We start from the raw sequence: 18,390 nt of genomic DNA on the forward strand, positions 1-18,390 counted from the left end.
CGGTGCGGATGAAGCCACTACCAGGGGACCGGACTGGCCTCTGGAGACTCGGATCCTGTGTACAGAAAGTGGCACCACGCTCCTACTTGGTCGAGGTGAATGGATCACGGTACCGTCGTAACAGGGTTGACCTTCGGATTGCTGAGCCAGCACCTACTCAGAACCCTGATGGTCAAAGGGGTCGCATGACAAAAGACAGAACCCCAGCAAGTCACATGGGGCCTGAGGCACTTGGCGAAGAGCCAGGGGATCACAGGTCGGCCGCTCCCTTGCCCATCAATACTCCCCTTAGATAGTCAGGTGACGCCTGTGCGGGAACCCGCAGTCCTCGCAGACAAGCCCCCTGTCTTTTCACGCTGTGGGCGTCTGTCCCAGCCACCAAAAAGACTTAATCTGTAGGTTTCCCATTAGGGATTGTTGACAGACAGAGATAAAAGTGAAGAGAGTATCAAAATGTGTTAAGTTGTTACCTGAAAAAAAAAAAAATACTAAACTGTTCATGTTGGAAATTATTACTAGGTTTGTTTTGTTAGTGAATTGACAGCTCCTGTCCTATTTTATAAAAGGAAAGATGTTATGGGTGTAAGATGGCACAGTGATGCCATCTGTTGGTAAATGTTAATTACTGCAACTCCAGTGTTTTTACCGGTGTGCTTGAAATACCCGGATGTATTGCAATATACTGAACAAGACTGGTTACTCGCATCCATGCCTCTGTCTCGTCATTTAACATTCAAACAGATACCACTGCGTTTGTACGTAAACCTTTCACAGTCCGCCCAGGTGGAGAAGTCTCCTCCCTTGCTAAGAAAACGATACCCTCGCTGGATGAGACCGCAATTCAAACTCAGCTGATTGAATTCCAGACATCCAGCCATCTCAGGGATGCACTCCGAATCCTTGTGTGCGTTTTGGATGGCATGCTCAGAGGAATACAGCACAATAAAGAAACTTGCATTTGATGAACTAACATCAAGTCCTCATTTTCCTCTACGAACGCAATATAGACTCATGACAGGAACCTTTCAGCACCACAAAATGGTCCGCTGCCTGCTTTATTATATGACTGTCTCCTGCATTCTCTCTCCTGATGAAATAAGTTAAAATGCAACTTTTGCCTTATTTAGGGAGAGTAACTTCCTTCTTGAGACATTACATTTGGGAGTTTTTGCATCTCGAGTCCTTGATTTTTTTTATTAGAATTTTTTTATTATTTATTTAATGAAAAAAAAATTATTTATTTATTTGGGGGGGCAAATAATATTTCTGGTGGGCCAGATTTGACCCGCGCGCCGTAAGTTGGGGAACCCTGCTCTACTGGTAGAGATACTTGATAAAGATGTATATAAGGAAATTATGCCAATATGTTACTTTTCCCTCTGCTAAAATGTACTGGAATGCAGCCCTAGGACAAGTGAACTGGAACAAAGTTTCGTTGTTGTCTGGTAAATATTGTATATCTAATAAGGTGAAAGAAGTATCATACAAACTCATTCATAGAATCTACCCTGTAAAGACCTTTATTATACACAGATTTAAAATAGCTATTGATAACAAATGTGTATTTTGTGATTGTGACCCAGAGACTCTTGACAATTTATTTTGGGACTGCTCAGTTAGAATATTTTATTTTAAAAGAAACAACTATTAATGTTAATTTGAAAGACTCTGATATTATGTTTTATTTTGAACCAAATGATATGGACCCAGATTTAACTATCATTGTTAATTTGTTTATGTTTCATGGAAGATTCTTTGTCCATAAAATGAAGTGGGCAGAGAACAAACCCCTTTTCACATAATTTAAGATAGAATTGAAATATTATTTTGAAATTATCAGTAAATGTAAAAACAAAAAAGCAATACGCACCATAAAAGTATTTAACAAATTGAAAATGAATCTTGATATGTAATACCCCTGTTTGTTAGGTTTTTTACTCTTGTTTGTATATTTCAGTTTTTTTTTTGTATTTGTTGTGTTCATAAATAAAAAAAAATTTTTAAAAAATATAATAATACTTGTTAAAGATTTGTGGGGAAATGGGAGAAGAAAAAAAACTAACCAACGCCACGTCACTGCTCTAAAAGGAGTGGGGTACTTCCGCTCTTCGCAAGTGTTTATCAACGGTGTGCCCTTACTACTGAGAAACAGACTTATCAAGATGTCGGGCAACAACGTGGAAGAGAAAGTGAATCATGCATCTAACAGCAAAGGCATCTCTCTTCCAATGACTCGTGTGAAACTGATCATGAAAAGTTCTCCCGACGTCTCAAGCATCAACCAAGAGGCTCTTCTCCTCACCACCAAAGCAACAGTAAGTTTAGTTCAATCGGCAGTTTGTTTATTGGTTTAGCTATGCTAGCTAGCTAATGGTACGTATTAGCTAGGCCTACAAGGTAATTTTGCAGTAAGGTCTGAAATGAATGTATACATATACAGACAGTACTAACTATCTACTTTCATAAATTGAAACTTTAATCTCGAAGATTACTGTACTTGTCAAGGTAGGTAACTAACACTGAATGGCTGTAACAGTTAGCTAACTAACGTTCACCCCGAAGTGACATTACTGTTGCACATAAAGTGGAAATATATTTGGCTGTAACTTCAACCAAAATAGGATGTACAGTTATCCCGAAATGAATGCAGGGCCTAAAATTAACACCCGCCAAATACGGGTAGATTTTTGTCATTGGCGAGTAAGAATGTCTAATTCACTAGCCATGTTGGCGGGGAGGTCACACTCAGGGCTCTGAGTGCGAGCGTGTAAGTATGGGTACGTTGTGATTTATACCAAAATAAATGCTGCAGTTGTTTTCAAAGTATTTCTCCCGTTTTTGTTTCGTATCTGGTCATGCACAAAGATCTGAATTCTAACGTCAAATCTATCCCACCTCGCGCAGCAACACTGCCTGTATCTACCGGCCACAGTGGCTGTTATACACAAACGTTTTAGTCTGGACTCCCAAGTGGCGCAGCGGTCTAAGGCACTGCATCTCAGTGTCACTACAGTCCCTAGTTCGAATCCAGGCTGTATCACATCCGACCGTGATTGGCCCAGCGTCGTCTGGGGAAGGCCGTCATTGTAAATACTGACTTGCCTAGTTAAATACCATTTTAAGTATTTTCTACCATATAGGATGTGTAGACAGGACTGAAAAACAGCTTCTATCTCTTCTTCGATGAGGCTTAACCATGGTTGGCATCCAAAATATATTGCATTACTGCCACCTACTAGACTAGACCTCCCCTGCCTCTTTTTCCCTCCATTCCTCATCTCTATTCCAAGTATACATATCCTTATGATAATACTGCACTACTCCTGACATACAGTTAAAGTCAGAAGTTTACCTACACTTAATTGGAGTCATTAAAACTCGTTTTTCAACCACCCCATAAATTTCTTGTTAACAAACTATAGTTTTGGCAAGTCGGTTAGGACATTACTGTGTGCATAACAAGTAATTTTTCCAACATTTGTTTACAGACAGATTATTTCACTTATAATTCACTGTATCACAATTCCAGTGGGTCAGAAGTTTACATACACTCAATTAGTATTTGATAGCGTTGAACTTGGGTCAAATGTTTCGGGTAGCCTTCCACAAGCTTCCCACAATAAGTTGGGTGAATTTTGGCCCATTCCTCCTGACAGAGCTGGTGTAACTGAGTCAGGTTTGTAGGCCTCCTTGCTCGCACATGTTTTTTCAGTTCTGCCCACACATTTTCTATAGGATTGAGGTCAGGGCTTTGTGATGGCCACTCCAATACCTTGACTTTGTTGTCCAAATGCGGCCAAGCTTTTACTTCCTGACTGACGTCTTGAGATGTTGCTTCAATATATCCACATTTTCCTGCCTCATGATGCCATCTATTTTGTGAAGTGCACCAGTCCCTCCTGCAGCAAAGCACCCCCGCAACATGATGCTGCCACCCCCGTGCTTCACGGCTGGGATGGTGTTCTTCGGCTTGCAAGCCTCCCCCTTTTTCCTCCAAACATAACGATGGTCATTATGGCCAAACGGTTCTATTTTTGTTTCATCAGACCAGAGGACATTTCTCCAAAAAGTAAGATCTTTGTCCCCATGTGCAGTTGCAAACTGGAGTCTGGCTTTTTTTATGGCGGTTTTGGAGTAGTGGCTTCTTCCTTGCTGAGCGGCCTTTCAGGCTATGTCGATATAGGACTCGTTTTACTGTGGATATAGATACTTTTGTACCTGTTTCCTCCAGCATCTTCACAATATCCTTTGCTGCTGTTCTGGGATTGATTTGCACTTTTCGCACCAAAGTACGTTCATCTCTAGGAGACAGAACACGTCTCCTTCCTGAGCGGTATGACGGCTGCGTGGTCCCATGGTGTTTATACTTGCGTACAGATGAACGTGGTACCTTCATGCGTTTGGAAATTGCTCCCAAGGATGAACCAGACTTGTGGAGGTCTACAATTATTTTTCTGAGTTCTTGGCTGATTTTCTTTTGATGTTCCCATGATATCAAGCAAAGAGGCACTGAGTTTGAAGGTAGGCCTTGAAATACATCCACAGGTACACCTCCAATTGACTCATTATGACAATTAGCCTATCAGAAGCTTCTAAAGCCATGACACCATTTTCTGGAATTTTCCAAGCTGTTTAAAGGCACAGTCAACTTAGTGTATGTAAACTTCTGATCCACTGGAATTGTGATTCAGTGAAATAATCTGTCTGTAAACAATTGTTGGAAAAATTACTTGTCATGCACACAGATGTCCTAACCGACTTTCTAAAAATATAGTAAGTTAACAAGCCATTTGTGGAGTGGTTGAAAAAAATGAGTTTTAATGACGCCAACCTAAGTGTATGTAAACTTCCGACTTCTTCAACTGTATTTATATTCCAGACTCTGACGTTGCTCTTTCTAATATATATTTTTTAATTACATTTTGGGGATTTTCGTGTATTGTTGGGTATATTACTGCACTGTTGGAGGTAGAAAGCGTTTCGCTAGACTTGCGATAACATCTGTGGAATATGTGTAGGTGACCAATAAAATGTGATTTGCCCCTCAACTTACTTTACGTGGCTGTAGTGTAGCCTCCATCAGAGCCTTGTAAAGAGAAGACTGCCCTCCATCCTAATGGTGTCACTGGTAATGATAGGGAACTGTCCCATGTAATAAGTTGATTCATCTCTCTTTTAGGAACTGTTTGTTCAGCATCTAGCTCTGTCCTCATTCAACAATGGTTCAGGGAAAGACCAGACCCTCTTGTACAGTGATCTGGCCAATACTGTTGAGGAGAAAGAGACTTTTCAGTTTCTCACGGGTAAGAACTCTCTCACAGAACCTTCTTTACTATTATGTATTGATTTTTACAAAATAAATTCACTCTTTATGCGATGCACAATGCAGAGAACACTGGAATAATTATAATTGAATTACCATAGTGAATTATTGTAATGTTTGTCAATTAATCCCATAAGGGATGGGTTGGTGATTTGACAAAACATTTTTTTGAATGAAATGTTATTTAATACATTCGTCACCACCAGTTGACTGTCCTTCTCTTCTCTCTGAATGAACATGGGCGATCATGACACTGAAAAAGCTAATATTTGTATCTGTTCCGTATACCGTTTGCAGATATCCTACCAAAGAAGATCTTGGTTCGGGATTACCTGAAGCTTCTAGAAGAAAATCCAATTGAGGAAGCAGACAATTGAAGCAAAACCCCTTGAAGCAACAGTGGTTGTGTTGCTAGCATGGAGTCTGAATATTTTTCTCCAGCTCATTCCTGAAGTAGACCACATTCATACCACTTCCATTCAATGGCATTGTGTAGGCCTACATCTTGATCTCTGAGATTTACTACAGCATATTATGTTTACTACAATTAAGTTGCCTAGTCATCTGCATGCTGAGCATCCAGTTTTGGGTCAGAAAGAATCAGTATGTGAAATTACTACAGATAAAGCGTTAAAATCATATTTATATGTTGACCATGATACCCCCCCGTCACAGCAATAACCTGCTGCCAAAGAGAAACATTTCTGTACTCCCCCAGGGTTTGATACCAGCTGATGCAATTAGTGCACAGAGATGAGGGCTTTCATTTGTTTTGGGCATTATGTTTTACAGGAGACCTTGAAGCAAAGGGGGAACAGATCAGGTGCTTTTTTTTCAACAATGTCTTCCATACAAGCGACGCAGTTCTCAGGTCGAAATAAATTTGCCGCATTGGTTGTAGCCTTTTATAAAGAGGAACACCTATGCACAGCCTTTGCTAATGGTCTTTTATTCATATACCCAATGAAATCTGCAGAAATATAGACATGCAAACTGATTTCTTACAGCATTTGAATGGGGTATGTGACTAAGGAATATACAGACTTTAGATTTTTGCTGTGTTTAGTGTGATCTATTTTCTATATTACTCATAAGTACTTTCAGTCCTGGGTGGCTGCAGGCAGCACTTATTTAAATCTTCTCTTATTTTTTTTTTGTAACAGCTCCTCTCCGATTGCAATGTAAGTTATGCTACAGTAGGCATTGCCATATTTTTAGGTTTTTCATGTGAAATTGTCATACTGACTTACTACATTTATTGAATCAAAGTCTAAATATGCTACTGTGTGTCTTTGTGTCAAGAAACTACAAAGCAAGGTCCTGTAATATGCTGTCTCAAGAATGCACTGAACTAAGTAGCCTAACTGTCCAATTAAAACACAACTTCATATTCTGTTAACTCATACCCAAATAAATGTTGTTGACTCATCCTATACTCATATTTGTGGCCAAAGCATAAATTGAAGAAACCCCCCCCACAAAATCCCCCTCCTCAAACTCAATTGCATACTCCTGACATCCTCTCTTCTCGCCTCCTTCTCAAATTCCATTGGATGTGAAAGCCAGAGGTCCCGCCTCTCTGACCTTCTCCAATGGGTTTTGAGAAGTGTGCAATTGAGATTCTATTGTATCGCAAACAGAAGTCAACATTTTTGGGGGGTTTCCATTTCCTCAGTGGATGACGTCATCTTCAGGAGGATGAGCTGGCCAATCTACTTGCACCATTCTGTTGTTCGGGTACTTAACTTGATAACCGTTAAATAACATTTTTTTGAAGGAAAACAATCACTCATATTGTAATTATAGGTCATATTTAATAGAAATCAGGAAACACTGGACAGTTTAACAGCTATGAATATATTTTTTCTACAAGAGTGAAAAACAGCAATTTCGATCCCACCTAACTAATGATACTTGCCTTTTCTATGTTTTTGTACCATAGTTTAGTTTTATTAATAAATTAAATCCTCTTCATGCTACACAGACTATTCATCATTCCCTATTTGTGTTGAAATACTGTAGATACAAGTTTGCCTCTACAACAATGTTATGCCATACACTGAGTGTCACACACAGCTGTACTTCATTCAATAAAACATCTCTTTATGGTACAGGTCTGAAGCCTGGGAGAATAAACAGATTTTATTGCCATCAAAATACCCCTGATGCTGTAGGCTTTGCATACAGTTTGGATTTTAGGTACATGTGACACCTAATAGGAATGTGACGCTATGGAGGAATAAAAGGCAAAGAATACAGTACATATACAAAGAAAGTGCACCTCTTGCTTTGTACAGGGTTTCCTACCCTGAATCTGTATGCATTGTTAGTGGAATATATTACATGGTACGGTTCATTCAATGTAAAAAGCCTAAAGAACATATTCGCTGTGCCACTTGTTTTTCAAGTCCGAGTTGCATGATATAAAGACCACTCTAGGCTAGAGAACTGTTTCTCTAGGAGGGATGCCACGTGGTCTTTCCTGTTGATTGAGTCCTTTGTGTTGGCAATGTGCTCCTTTATACTAGAAACACAACATCAATCACAAAAGGTTCTTATAAACCTAAAAACGGGTTCCTAGTCCAACAATCCTTTTGCACAACGATGCACTCATGGAACTTCTAAATATTTACATCTGAGAGGTTACCAGCGGGATTGGTTCAAGCTGTATCGTACTAGAAAGATGTGGGGAGGACTGAAGATGTAGAAAATTTGCAATTATTCTGGTGACGTCTGGATAACCGTTTCCGCTCTGTTTTTGGACCCCTCTCCTCCGTGTGACAGGTCCTGAACATAAACTGTTCTCTGCTTCTGCACGGCAAGCGGGACCGGTTCATCAAGTTTGCCACCAGCAGACTCCTGAACAGCTTCTATACTATATTGATTGCTGCACTCTTGGGTTTAGAGCTTGCAAGAATGGCATTCCATTGTACTTGAGCACGTGGCATTAAAACTTGACTAGTGGCTGATCATACATGACTTCATACGCTAGGAATTCAACAATGCTGGTTTGGAGCAGAAAGCTCAATATTACCTTTCCTCTTTGTTTTCTTACTCCCCTACTCTGCTTGCACAAGCCCATAGAGGAAGTTCACTCAATCACCTTTGATCAACTAACTTCTACAACCATTTCATTTCTCAATAGTATTACCTTCCCTATAATAAAATAACAATCACTGTGGAAAAGTACCCAATTGTCATACTTGAGTAAAAGTAAAGATACCTTAATAGAAAATGGCTCATGTAAAAGTGAATGTCACCCAGTAAAATACTACTTGAGTAAAATTCTAAAAGTATGTGTAAAAGTAAATGTTTAATTTAAAATGCAAGCCAAACAGCACAATATTTGTTTTAATTTACAGATAGCCAGACATAATTTAGTGAGTCTGCCAGATCAGTGACAGTAGTGATGACAGCGCGTTCTCTTGATAAGTCCATGAATTGGACCATTTTGCTGTCCTGCTAAGCATTTGAAATGTCACGAGTACTTTTAGGTGTCAGAGGAAATGTATGGGAGTAAAAAGCACATTTTATTTAGGAATGTAGTGGAGTGAAAATAAGTGAAAAACAAAGTACAGATACCCCAAAAAACTACTTTAGAGGTACTTCAAAGTACTTTTACTTAGTTTATTTAAACCACTGGTAAAAGGGCATTAATATGACTGCTTGAATATTCCCTCTAGGAGCAAAGCCTAGAACAAGCCTACTACTATCCTGGTCCCGCCCGCGCCGGGCGCCAGGGGGAAACAGGACAGGCAGAACTCAGCTCGTTGTTCTACCCTGTAGCAACTACACCACGATGGAACTGTACCAGTCTTGTTCCCCAGCCGTGTTCTATTAGCCTGGCAAGTGAGGCTGCTGGGCTGAGGAGTAACGTAAAGGGCATCATTATTTATATAGGCCTAATAAGTGCAGCTAGAAACAAACAAGGCCAGCACTGAATCATTCATCCAGGAAAACATGAGCCCATTTCCAAACCACAGGACTCTTTGTTTTGGATATTGCATTAAGTTCACAGTAACTTTTATCTGTTCTTCAAGAACTCTCACCTACATTTTCCTGTGTATTCTTTCTGTGTGCTAGTAGGGTGGTCTAATTAAGCAATAAGGCCCGAGGTGGTGTAGTGTATGGCCAATATACCATGGCATAGGGCTGTTCTTAGGCACAACGCAACAGAGTGCCTGGATACAGCCCTTAGCTGTGGTATACTGGCCATATACCCCAAACCCCAGAGGTGCCTTATTGCTATTATAAACTTGTTACCAACATAATTAGAACAGCAAATTGTATTTGTTTGTTATACCCATGGTATACGGTCTGATATACCACAGCTTTCAGCCAATCAGCATTCAGGGCTCTAACCACCGGTTTATAATAGCAATGTTTGGCATGGTCCCACTGAGCAAAAACTGGCTGAATCAACGTTGTTTCCATGTCATTTCAACACAAATCAAAATATTTTATATTTGAGATTCTTCAAAGTAGCCACCCGTTCTTTGCCTTGACAGCTTAGCACACTCTTGGCATTCTCTCAACCAGCTGCACCTGGAATGCTTTAACAGTCCTGAAGGAGTTCCCACATATGCTGAGCACTTGTTGGCTGCTTTTCCTTCACTCTGCGGTCCAACTCATCTCAATTGGGTTAAGGTTGGGTGATTGTGAAGGCCAGGTCATCTGATGCACTTCATCACTCTCCTTCTTGGTCAAATATAAATATATAAAAATGTAAATGAGAACTTGTTCTCAACTTGCCTACCTGGTTAAATAAAGGTGAAATAAAAAATAGCATTTACACAGCCTGGAGGTATGTTGAGTCATTGTCCTGCTGAAAAAAAAATGATAGTGGGATTAAGCGCAAACCAGATGGGATGGCGTATCGCTGCAGAATGCTGTGGTAGCCATGCTGGTTAAGTGTGCCTTGAATCCAAAATAAATTCATGACAGTGTCACCAGCAAAACACCATCACACCTCCTCCTCCATGCTTCGCGGTGGAAACTACACGTGGCGATCATCCGTTCACTTACTCTGCATCTCACAAAGACACGGCGGTTGGAACCAAACATCTCAAATTTGGACTCAGACCAAAGAACAGATTCCCACCAGTCTAATGTCCATTGCTTGTGTTTCTTGGCCCAAGCAAGTCTCTTCTTATTGGTGTTCTTTAGTAGTGGTGGTTTCTTTGCCCATCCAACCTGACAGAGCTTGAGAGGATCTGCAGAGAATGGGAGAAACTCCCCACATACAGGTGTGCCAAGCTTGTAGCGCCATTCCCAAGTAGACTTGAGGCTGTAACCACTGCCAAAGGTGCTTCAACAAAGTACGGAGTCAAGGGTCTGAATACTTATGTAAACATATTTCAGTGAATGAATTTTCTAAAATTTCTCAACACCAATTTTTGGGTTAGGGAAAAAACTATTTAATCAATTTTAGAGTAAGGCTGTAACGTAAGAAAATGTTATAAAAGTCAAGGGGTCTGAATACTTTTCAAATGCACTAAATATATGTATATATATTTTTGGGGTGTTTATGAACCTCCACAGTCACACCATCGGTTTAGTGAGTTTTTGTCAGTAAAATTGAAAACAAGGGATGTCTTTGGAGAAGTCTACCACTGACGTAAGTAAATAAGAATGAGAGAAAGACTTGACAAAAACAAAAGATGGTGACATTTGATGTGGTATTACTGAATGAATAACTTGCAGAATCGATGATGATGTCCACCTATAAAGAGCCATAACTAGTTATTCAAAACATACATAATAGAGACTAGATTAAACCATTCACATTTTAAGCAAATTGTTATATGCATAGTAAAAGAAAAAGACGTAAAGTTTCTTCAAACCTTTTTATTAATTAATGCAATTTACAGTCAAGCCAAAGTGAACTACATCAAGTAATACGTATTCACATTATTTCCTAACAGGGTTTACAGCATAGCTTGTGTTTGTAATCATAATGGTTAACAAAGTAAAATGGAAATCAAAGCTCACTTACACTTTACGACAACAAGAACGAGGAGCTTAGCAGTGGATCCGAACAAATAAACCAGCAACAAAAAGACATCTCCATGATTGGAATGACAGCAAATTCAGTTTTGGCATGTGGTAAAAGAAAACAGAGAGAGACTGAAAATCTAAATGACAGGCGAGAAGGTTTGAGTTCACAGGACTGTGCAGGGCTGACTTTGCGAAGAGAAACTTTGGTCACTTTGCTCCTCCGTGGCTTACATCAACATTTAAAGAAACAAAAAAGATCCTCAATGACGGGTTAAAAAACGGCACCCTGAAAATTGTGTTTACTGTGAAAATAAGTAAAGACAGGACATTTTGGGCTTAAAAAAAAAAAGTAAATTGATAAGAATTTGAGGATGAATGTCTATGTAATAACAACAGAACAAATACATTCATCGAGTGACTGCATCTTTAGGACACTTACATTCATAGGAGGTAGATATATGACAATGGGGCATGACATGGTTTCAAGGTGTCTATGGGAATCAAGCTTTTTCGCAAGTTGTGGATTCTAGTGCATAATTTCGTACTTAAGGCCAAATATACTAGAAGAATGTACCCCATTTGAAGTTCTAAGGCTATCTTAAGACAAAGGTGTGGGAGAGTAGGATAGGGAGGAAAAACAGTTGCAGATACAGCCCTTTTATGGCAATACCTGAGTCAACAGTCATATTGAACAGCATTGCGTTCCCATAGTTTTGTTGATGGAAAAATGACATGAATTCTTCATTGACTGAACCCATTGTTTTAGGTTCTATGGACACTCACAGCATCCTAACAAAAGCAAAACGTGGTAACTATGTGTGGATGCAACTATTCAGATGATCAAATGTTTTGTTAACAATTGCATACAAGACACACAAATCACAACATTTTCTTTTGGCGTCAGGTTCAGAAAATACCCTTTCACTTCTGACAGTGAACATGCAGAACATCCTACAAGACCTATTGAGTCAGAAAGCAGGTTTTGCATGGCATATGCACAGCCTTGTGTGACAATCAAACCTCCCAGAGGGGGGATATTGACATTTTATTGGACAATAGAAAAAGATTAAATGAGAAGTCAATGCAGCATTTATCAGGCTTATGAGGTACTTCATGAATATATATCTTTCCTTTATTTTTTTAGAAAAGATCTTCCAAGTCATATTATTCCTTATAATTCCTATTGATGGCATAAAATACCTTTATTTATTTTCTGTCTGCCCAGCCTTAAGCTGCCTTGAAAGTGCAAAACACAAATACTGATCGTTCTATGCAGCATGTTCACTCAAGGTTGCATGATAATTCATGTAGAAAGTATTTTGTGGCTCTGAATCAAAATGTGTAAGCAACCCATATGAGGTGGAAAAGAGCTCTAAAAAAGGCACACAAAACGATAACAAAAACAGGATGGTTTTAGCTCAGATGACCATAATGACAGAAGAATTTGAATTACATTTCCATACAACCTTTATTTGCACCTTTCCATTGAGCTATCAGATTTTCTTGAGTGACTGAAATATCCCAGCAGGCTACATCAGTGTGTGTGTGTGTGTGTGTGTGTGTGTGTGTGTGTGTGTGTGTGTGTGTGTGTGTGTGTGTGTGTGTGTGTGTGTGTGTGTGTGTGTGTGTGTGTATGTATGTATGTATGTATGTATGTATGTATGTATGTATGTATGTATGTATGTATGTATGTATATATGTATATATATATATATATATATATATATATATATATATCTCATGTCACAATGTACAATACATTGATCAAAGTATAGTTCAAATTTTGATTCCCTTTGTAAAATATAGCATGCAAAAAGACATTATCTTCATCAAAAACATTACCAAATGTTGATAATTTGTAGCTTAATAGTTTATTTTTCTGGGTTATTGCGATACTGGATAAAATCACTTAGAGATGCAGATCATGTCAGACAGCTTTAACTGTGGACCATTTATGTTTGGTAGTGTAGGTTTGTTAAGTATATTCCTTTTATCAGACATCCACTTGCAATCTCTTAAACGCCGAATGAAAGATGCCACACTAGACAACAAGCCAAGGTTCATGTAGCTCATTAGGTGAGACTGACATACACCTTGACTAGGCCCCCTAATAAACCTAGTCAAGCAAATCACAACCCTAGTTTGGACTTCAGTAGTTATTGCTCTGCATACAACATCCCATTGACAAGCCTCTTTCTCGCCATCTGCAGCCCACTATTTCTATTTAATACTACCAAAAACCTATTGCAGGAATGTCGATTAATCGTCGATCTAAAAAGCCATTCCATTGGCACGCCAATATATCATTCAGTCATGACTACAGCTTATATTGCCACATGAACGAATCCCAACTCATTTTGTTAGTGTTCATCGGTTGTTTTTGTTATCACTACATTTAAAAAAAAGGGAGGACTCACATGCATGTAAGAACATTGAGACTTACTCCAATTACAAAATTTGGTCCCTTGAACTTCACATACTAAAACAAAGTTCATCCGTAAATGTTTCGTTTTTTAATGTAAAATAATAACGTCTATATAATACACAGTATTGACTTGTGTTGTTTGGTCAGTATAAATTCTCTTTGTTTTCGTCATAAATTAGGGATATACAACGCTAGCACCCGAGACCGTTCTGAGGTAGGTTACTAAAGCCCTGTTTCCACTGGCACTTCAAATTAGGGCCACATTCGAGCTCAAATGGAATTCTCAAATTCAAGCGGGGGTCGAGGAAAACCTGGGCCAGCGCAGTTTCACAACTGGTGCCAGCTCGATTAGAATGCTGACACCACGTTTAGCTAGCTTGTATGGGCTTGTTGCTGTTAGCTAGCACATGGACAAGCAGTACTGCAGTAGTCAGACATTACACAAATTACCACCATTGCTGTATCCTTTATTTTTACACTACAAAATACTTTTGAGAACAGTCAGCAATCGAATGCTGGCTACCTAACTTTAGCTTGCAACTCAAGAGTTGAAACAAGCTAGCAGGAATTTTTGCTGGCCAGGTCGTATTGAAAGCTAGCTACATATCAATCCTGTCATCTGGTTTGCTTGGTTAGCTAGCTAGCTAATAGCCAATACCATGGCAAGCAAGGTAGGAATTACGCTAACTGTTTAGATAGTTAGCTAACTTTAGCAAGCTAAATACATGACTGAGTCTGGCTGGCACTGGCAACGGTATGGGGTAATGTTAGTTACAGCACGGTGAGGGTGAATTGAACTCTTCAACATCGTGATAGCTAGCTAGCAATATTAGCAAAGCCAGCTATACATTGGCTACCTAGCAACATTACATAATTTATCATTTCTGGAGGCACAGGAAACTCAATTCGAGCTAGCCCACCAATGTCAGCCCACCCCAGGCTGACTTCAAAGTGCCAATGGAAACAGGGCTTTAGTTGGTATATAAAAAGCCAAGTCACTCTGAAGCCCTCTAAGCTTTTAGAAGGATACAAAAATACCCATGTCAGTCTTGCATGTTATATGCACGAAATTCCGCTATATGGCATTCGTTTGGAGAACCTTCATAGAGCTTCACCATTCTCTTTTTATATAGGATCTCTCAAGACAGCATCGCTGTGGGTTATAGGGGGTCAAGGGTAGTATGACAATCGTGGGCTCGGGCTTGGAAACAGCTCAACCAAAGAATACTCAATAAAAACAACAGTGCCACCTACTCAATGGGGAGAGAGGACTGAGACTTTTCTAGCTGGGCATGCTGAAGCCGTCACACAGAGGTTGTGGAAAGAAAATACATCTATCTAATCCTAAAAACAAAGCTATATTTCCAGCAAAAATGAAAAGCCAACTCGTCAACTTTTGCATCTATGACTTCAAGAGAACATTCTGTAGACCACTAACAGCTGCTCATGAAGCATCATGTCAGAGGTCATCTGTGTCATAAGAACTTTGACAAATTCCAAGAAAAAAAATAATAAATGTTGGTTGAGGCAGCATTAGTCTCTAGTGCCTTCAAATTCACTCTGGACCTTGATCCCCTCTAATCAGGGACTGATTTAGACTTGGGACACCAGGTGTGTGCAATTAATTATCAGGTAGAACAGAAAACCAACAGGCTCCAGACCTTGTAGGAGAGTTGAATACCCCTAATCTAGTGTGTACTGTGGTGGAATTACAAAACTAAGACAAGCAGAAGCCAAAATCACTAATATTACAGCACCTCACGAGAAACAAATTAGAAAAAAAACACGACGACTGCACCTGTGTGATACTTTATGTAGCCAAAACGTTATCGTTTTATAGAAGTCTAAATGTTCCCATGATATATCCGAAAGTGAACTAAGTTCAAAGATATTATTAAATGAGAAAGAAAACTTTTGCATTCTGATGACCAGCGATAAGATGTACAGTATGATATTGAATCTGAGTAATAAATGATGACTGAAGTGGAATGAATGATTTGACAATATGTGCCGTTAGCCTATGCTAAGGATAAGTAACTTAGGAAAACAAAGACTGACTTGACTACATCCCACTTTCAGGAGCCAATCGGTTTAAGGTTTGTGGATTGAAGTTAATGAGCATGCATAACAATTATTTTATACAACCATATTACAGGTGGATACATTTCTTAATGACACACACTGGCTTTAAGTACATAAATTGTAACCTTTCAGTTAAGAAAATAAGTTCTACTCTACTAAACCGGGATGGTATTTCAACTGTAGACCTTCAAGAGAAGACAGGAAAAGGCAAAGGGGATAGGCCTTTCTGTATATACAAGTCTGATTTTATATTTTCTAAAGGTTTCGTTTGCCCACAGTATACAATAGCGCAAACAGATACATGCATCTGTTGTCATTTACATCGTCTGCATCACCTCTGATGCAGGAGCCATTACTGTATTTGGATAAGACAGAAAAGTAATGGATCCATACTACTACACTCAGCCCAAAACAAAGCTATACAATCTCTTAAGCAAAAACGAATATGGGGTAAAGCTAAGCAATGAAGAAACTAAACCATCTCAAATACCTTTGAAAATGTCATCGACACACACAACTCAAATAAGCATGATAAAATGAGAATAGATCCAACGTTTATCTTTATGTATTAGGCTGAGACAAAATACCAAAATATCAATTATTATTCACAACCTTTAGTTATCAATATCTGTGTTCCTCAAATACTCATACTGACAGTACAAATCAGGTGGCAAATGCTCAACATTGATTTTTATCAAAAATATTGATATCAACATTGTATTATAATCAAAGACAGTCCAATAGGACTCGTTGTCCCAGCCTTATAAAGGAGAGCACCTCTTTCTGCAAGGGCCTGGGACTAGAATGTACGGTCAGAATGTACTGGTCAGTTCCAATGATCTATTGACGTGATATGTCTTAATTCTAGAAAACGCATCAACATACTTGTTAGTCAGTGACCACGTTTACATGCACACCAATATTCTGTTATTATTCGGGATACTCAAGTATTCAGTTTGAGTTGACAAACATATCCCGTTTACAATAACCCAAAATGTCTTACATTGATAGAATTAATGCATTAGTAATCTAGTTAACACCGGTAAAGTTGTCCATTTAGTTCAGGGACCTGGGAGAAAAAACGCAATCACTTCAAAAAGGTGGAAAGATTTGTACATTTTGCACAGGACCAATGTCATAAGATTGACCGGTTTTAAGGAAATGAAAAGCTGAGAAAACATTTAAACACGTTTCTGATAAGACTTGTTAGTCTTGGGTACATATGTGGTGCAAATACTGTCTGCTTGCAGTACAGTGTCAAAGATAACACATTACACGTGCAGTCACATTTTTGTCAAGAGATGCTGAAAGAAATCAAATTTCTCCACTCCTGTTCCCGAGACAAAATTAACATTTGTTCTATAATTTTACTGCAATAAATGCATCATTCTGCAGGAGTTACTATATTACTCTACATGCGAGAGGTTATAGGCCTACAGTCAGTGTCCATATTCCACTTACTATTCCATTTAACCTCTATGAACTTAAAATAAGGAATATTCCGTTTATTCATGGACACAGTGATACTTGTGAGCGGGATATCAAAAGGTGCATGTAAACAGCTTATCCCGAATAAGACCTTAAGCAGGATATGAATACTGTGTGCATGTAAATGTGGTCTTTTCCCCAGAAAAGCGCTAGGCGGAGGTCAATATGCATCTTGGGATTTCATGTAATAATTAAGAACCGGAGATGGTAGGTGCACAATTGAAAATGTTATTTTGCATCATTATTTACTTGGGCTTGCCATTGTTATGTTCACTCCATCTCAATCTAGCCACTAGTGTACTTCTTGGTACAACACCACACATAAACATACCCATGAACTATTGAGTTCCCTATGGCAATCATATCTCACTTGTGTACATTCCTGATTTGGCTCAAAAAGACTGTAAATAGCTATATAACTACAGGGAACGGCCAAAATAAAGAAAACACCAACGTAGCGTCTTAATAGGGCGTTGGGCCAGCACAGCTTCAATGCACCATGGCATAGATTCTACAAGTGTCTGGACCTCTATCGGAGGGATGTGACACCATTCTTCAAATTAGAAATTCCACCATTTGGTGTTGGAAAACGCTGTCTCAGGGACCGTCTCAGAATCTCCCATAAGTGTTCAATTGGGTTGAGATCTGGTGACAGACAGCCATGGCATATGGTTTACATAATTTTCATCAAACCATTCATGCCCTGTGGATGGAGGCATTGTCATCCTATGGAGGCATAGTCTTGGTAGGCAAAATAATGGCCTTCCCAGAATCTTTATATATGACCCTAAGCATGATGGGATGTTAATTGCTGATTTTACTCAGGAACCACACCCATGTGGAAGCAGCTGCTTTCACTATACCTTGTATCCCTCATTTACTCAAGTGGAGAGTTCTCTTCTGCATAGAAGTCATTTTTTTTCAGGCTGCCTATGTCCAAACAGTAAAAAGAAAAAGTTCAGTGTAAACAAACTGACTAAAACCAGATAAAGTATGCAGAAAACAGACCTAGGGCTTGGGTTAAATGCAGAAGATACATTTCAGTTGTACAACTGACTAGGTATCCCATACACAC

At 39.1% G+C, this 18,390-nt stretch overlaps 1 protein-coding gene across 1 annotated transcript; it reads left to right on the top strand.

Annotated features, from left to right (window-relative positions):
• Positions 1–2,097: 2,097 nt before the first annotated feature.
• LOC115175512 (chromatin accessibility complex protein 1) lies at positions 2,098–7,302 on the top strand. The gene is made up of 3 exons (XM_029734789.1): positions 2,098–2,315; positions 5,180–5,303; positions 5,621–7,302. The coding sequence occupies exons 1-3, from the start codon at positions 2,163–2,165 to the stop codon at positions 5,698–5,700; spliced, it is 357 nt and encodes a 118-aa protein (XP_029590649.1). The 5' UTR covers positions 2,098–2,162; the 3' UTR covers positions 5,701–7,302.
• The last annotated feature ends 11,088 nt before the right edge of the window (positions 7,303–18,390 follow it).

The sequence above is a fragment of the Salmo trutta genome, chromosome 36, assembly GCF_901001165.1.
Source record: "Salmo trutta chromosome 36, fSalTru1.1, whole genome shotgun sequence".
Lineage (NCBI taxonomy): Eukaryota > Metazoa > Chordata > Actinopteri > Salmoniformes > Salmonidae > Salmo > Salmo trutta.

Bases quoted from the DNA above. Each gene is read 5' to 3' on its own strand.
- LOC115175512 (XM_029734789.1), top strand. From the start codon at position 2,163: ATGTCGGGCAACAACGTGGAAGAGAAAGTGAATCATGCATCTAACAGC. The intron at 2,316-5,179 runs GTAAGTTTAGTT...TCTCTCTTTTAG, and splicing joins TCCTCACCACCAAAGCAACA to GAACTGTTTGTTCAGCATCT. The intron at 5,304-5,620 runs GTAAGAACTCTC...TACCGTTTGCAG, and splicing joins GACTTTTCAGTTTCTCACGG to ATATCCTACCAAAGAAGATC.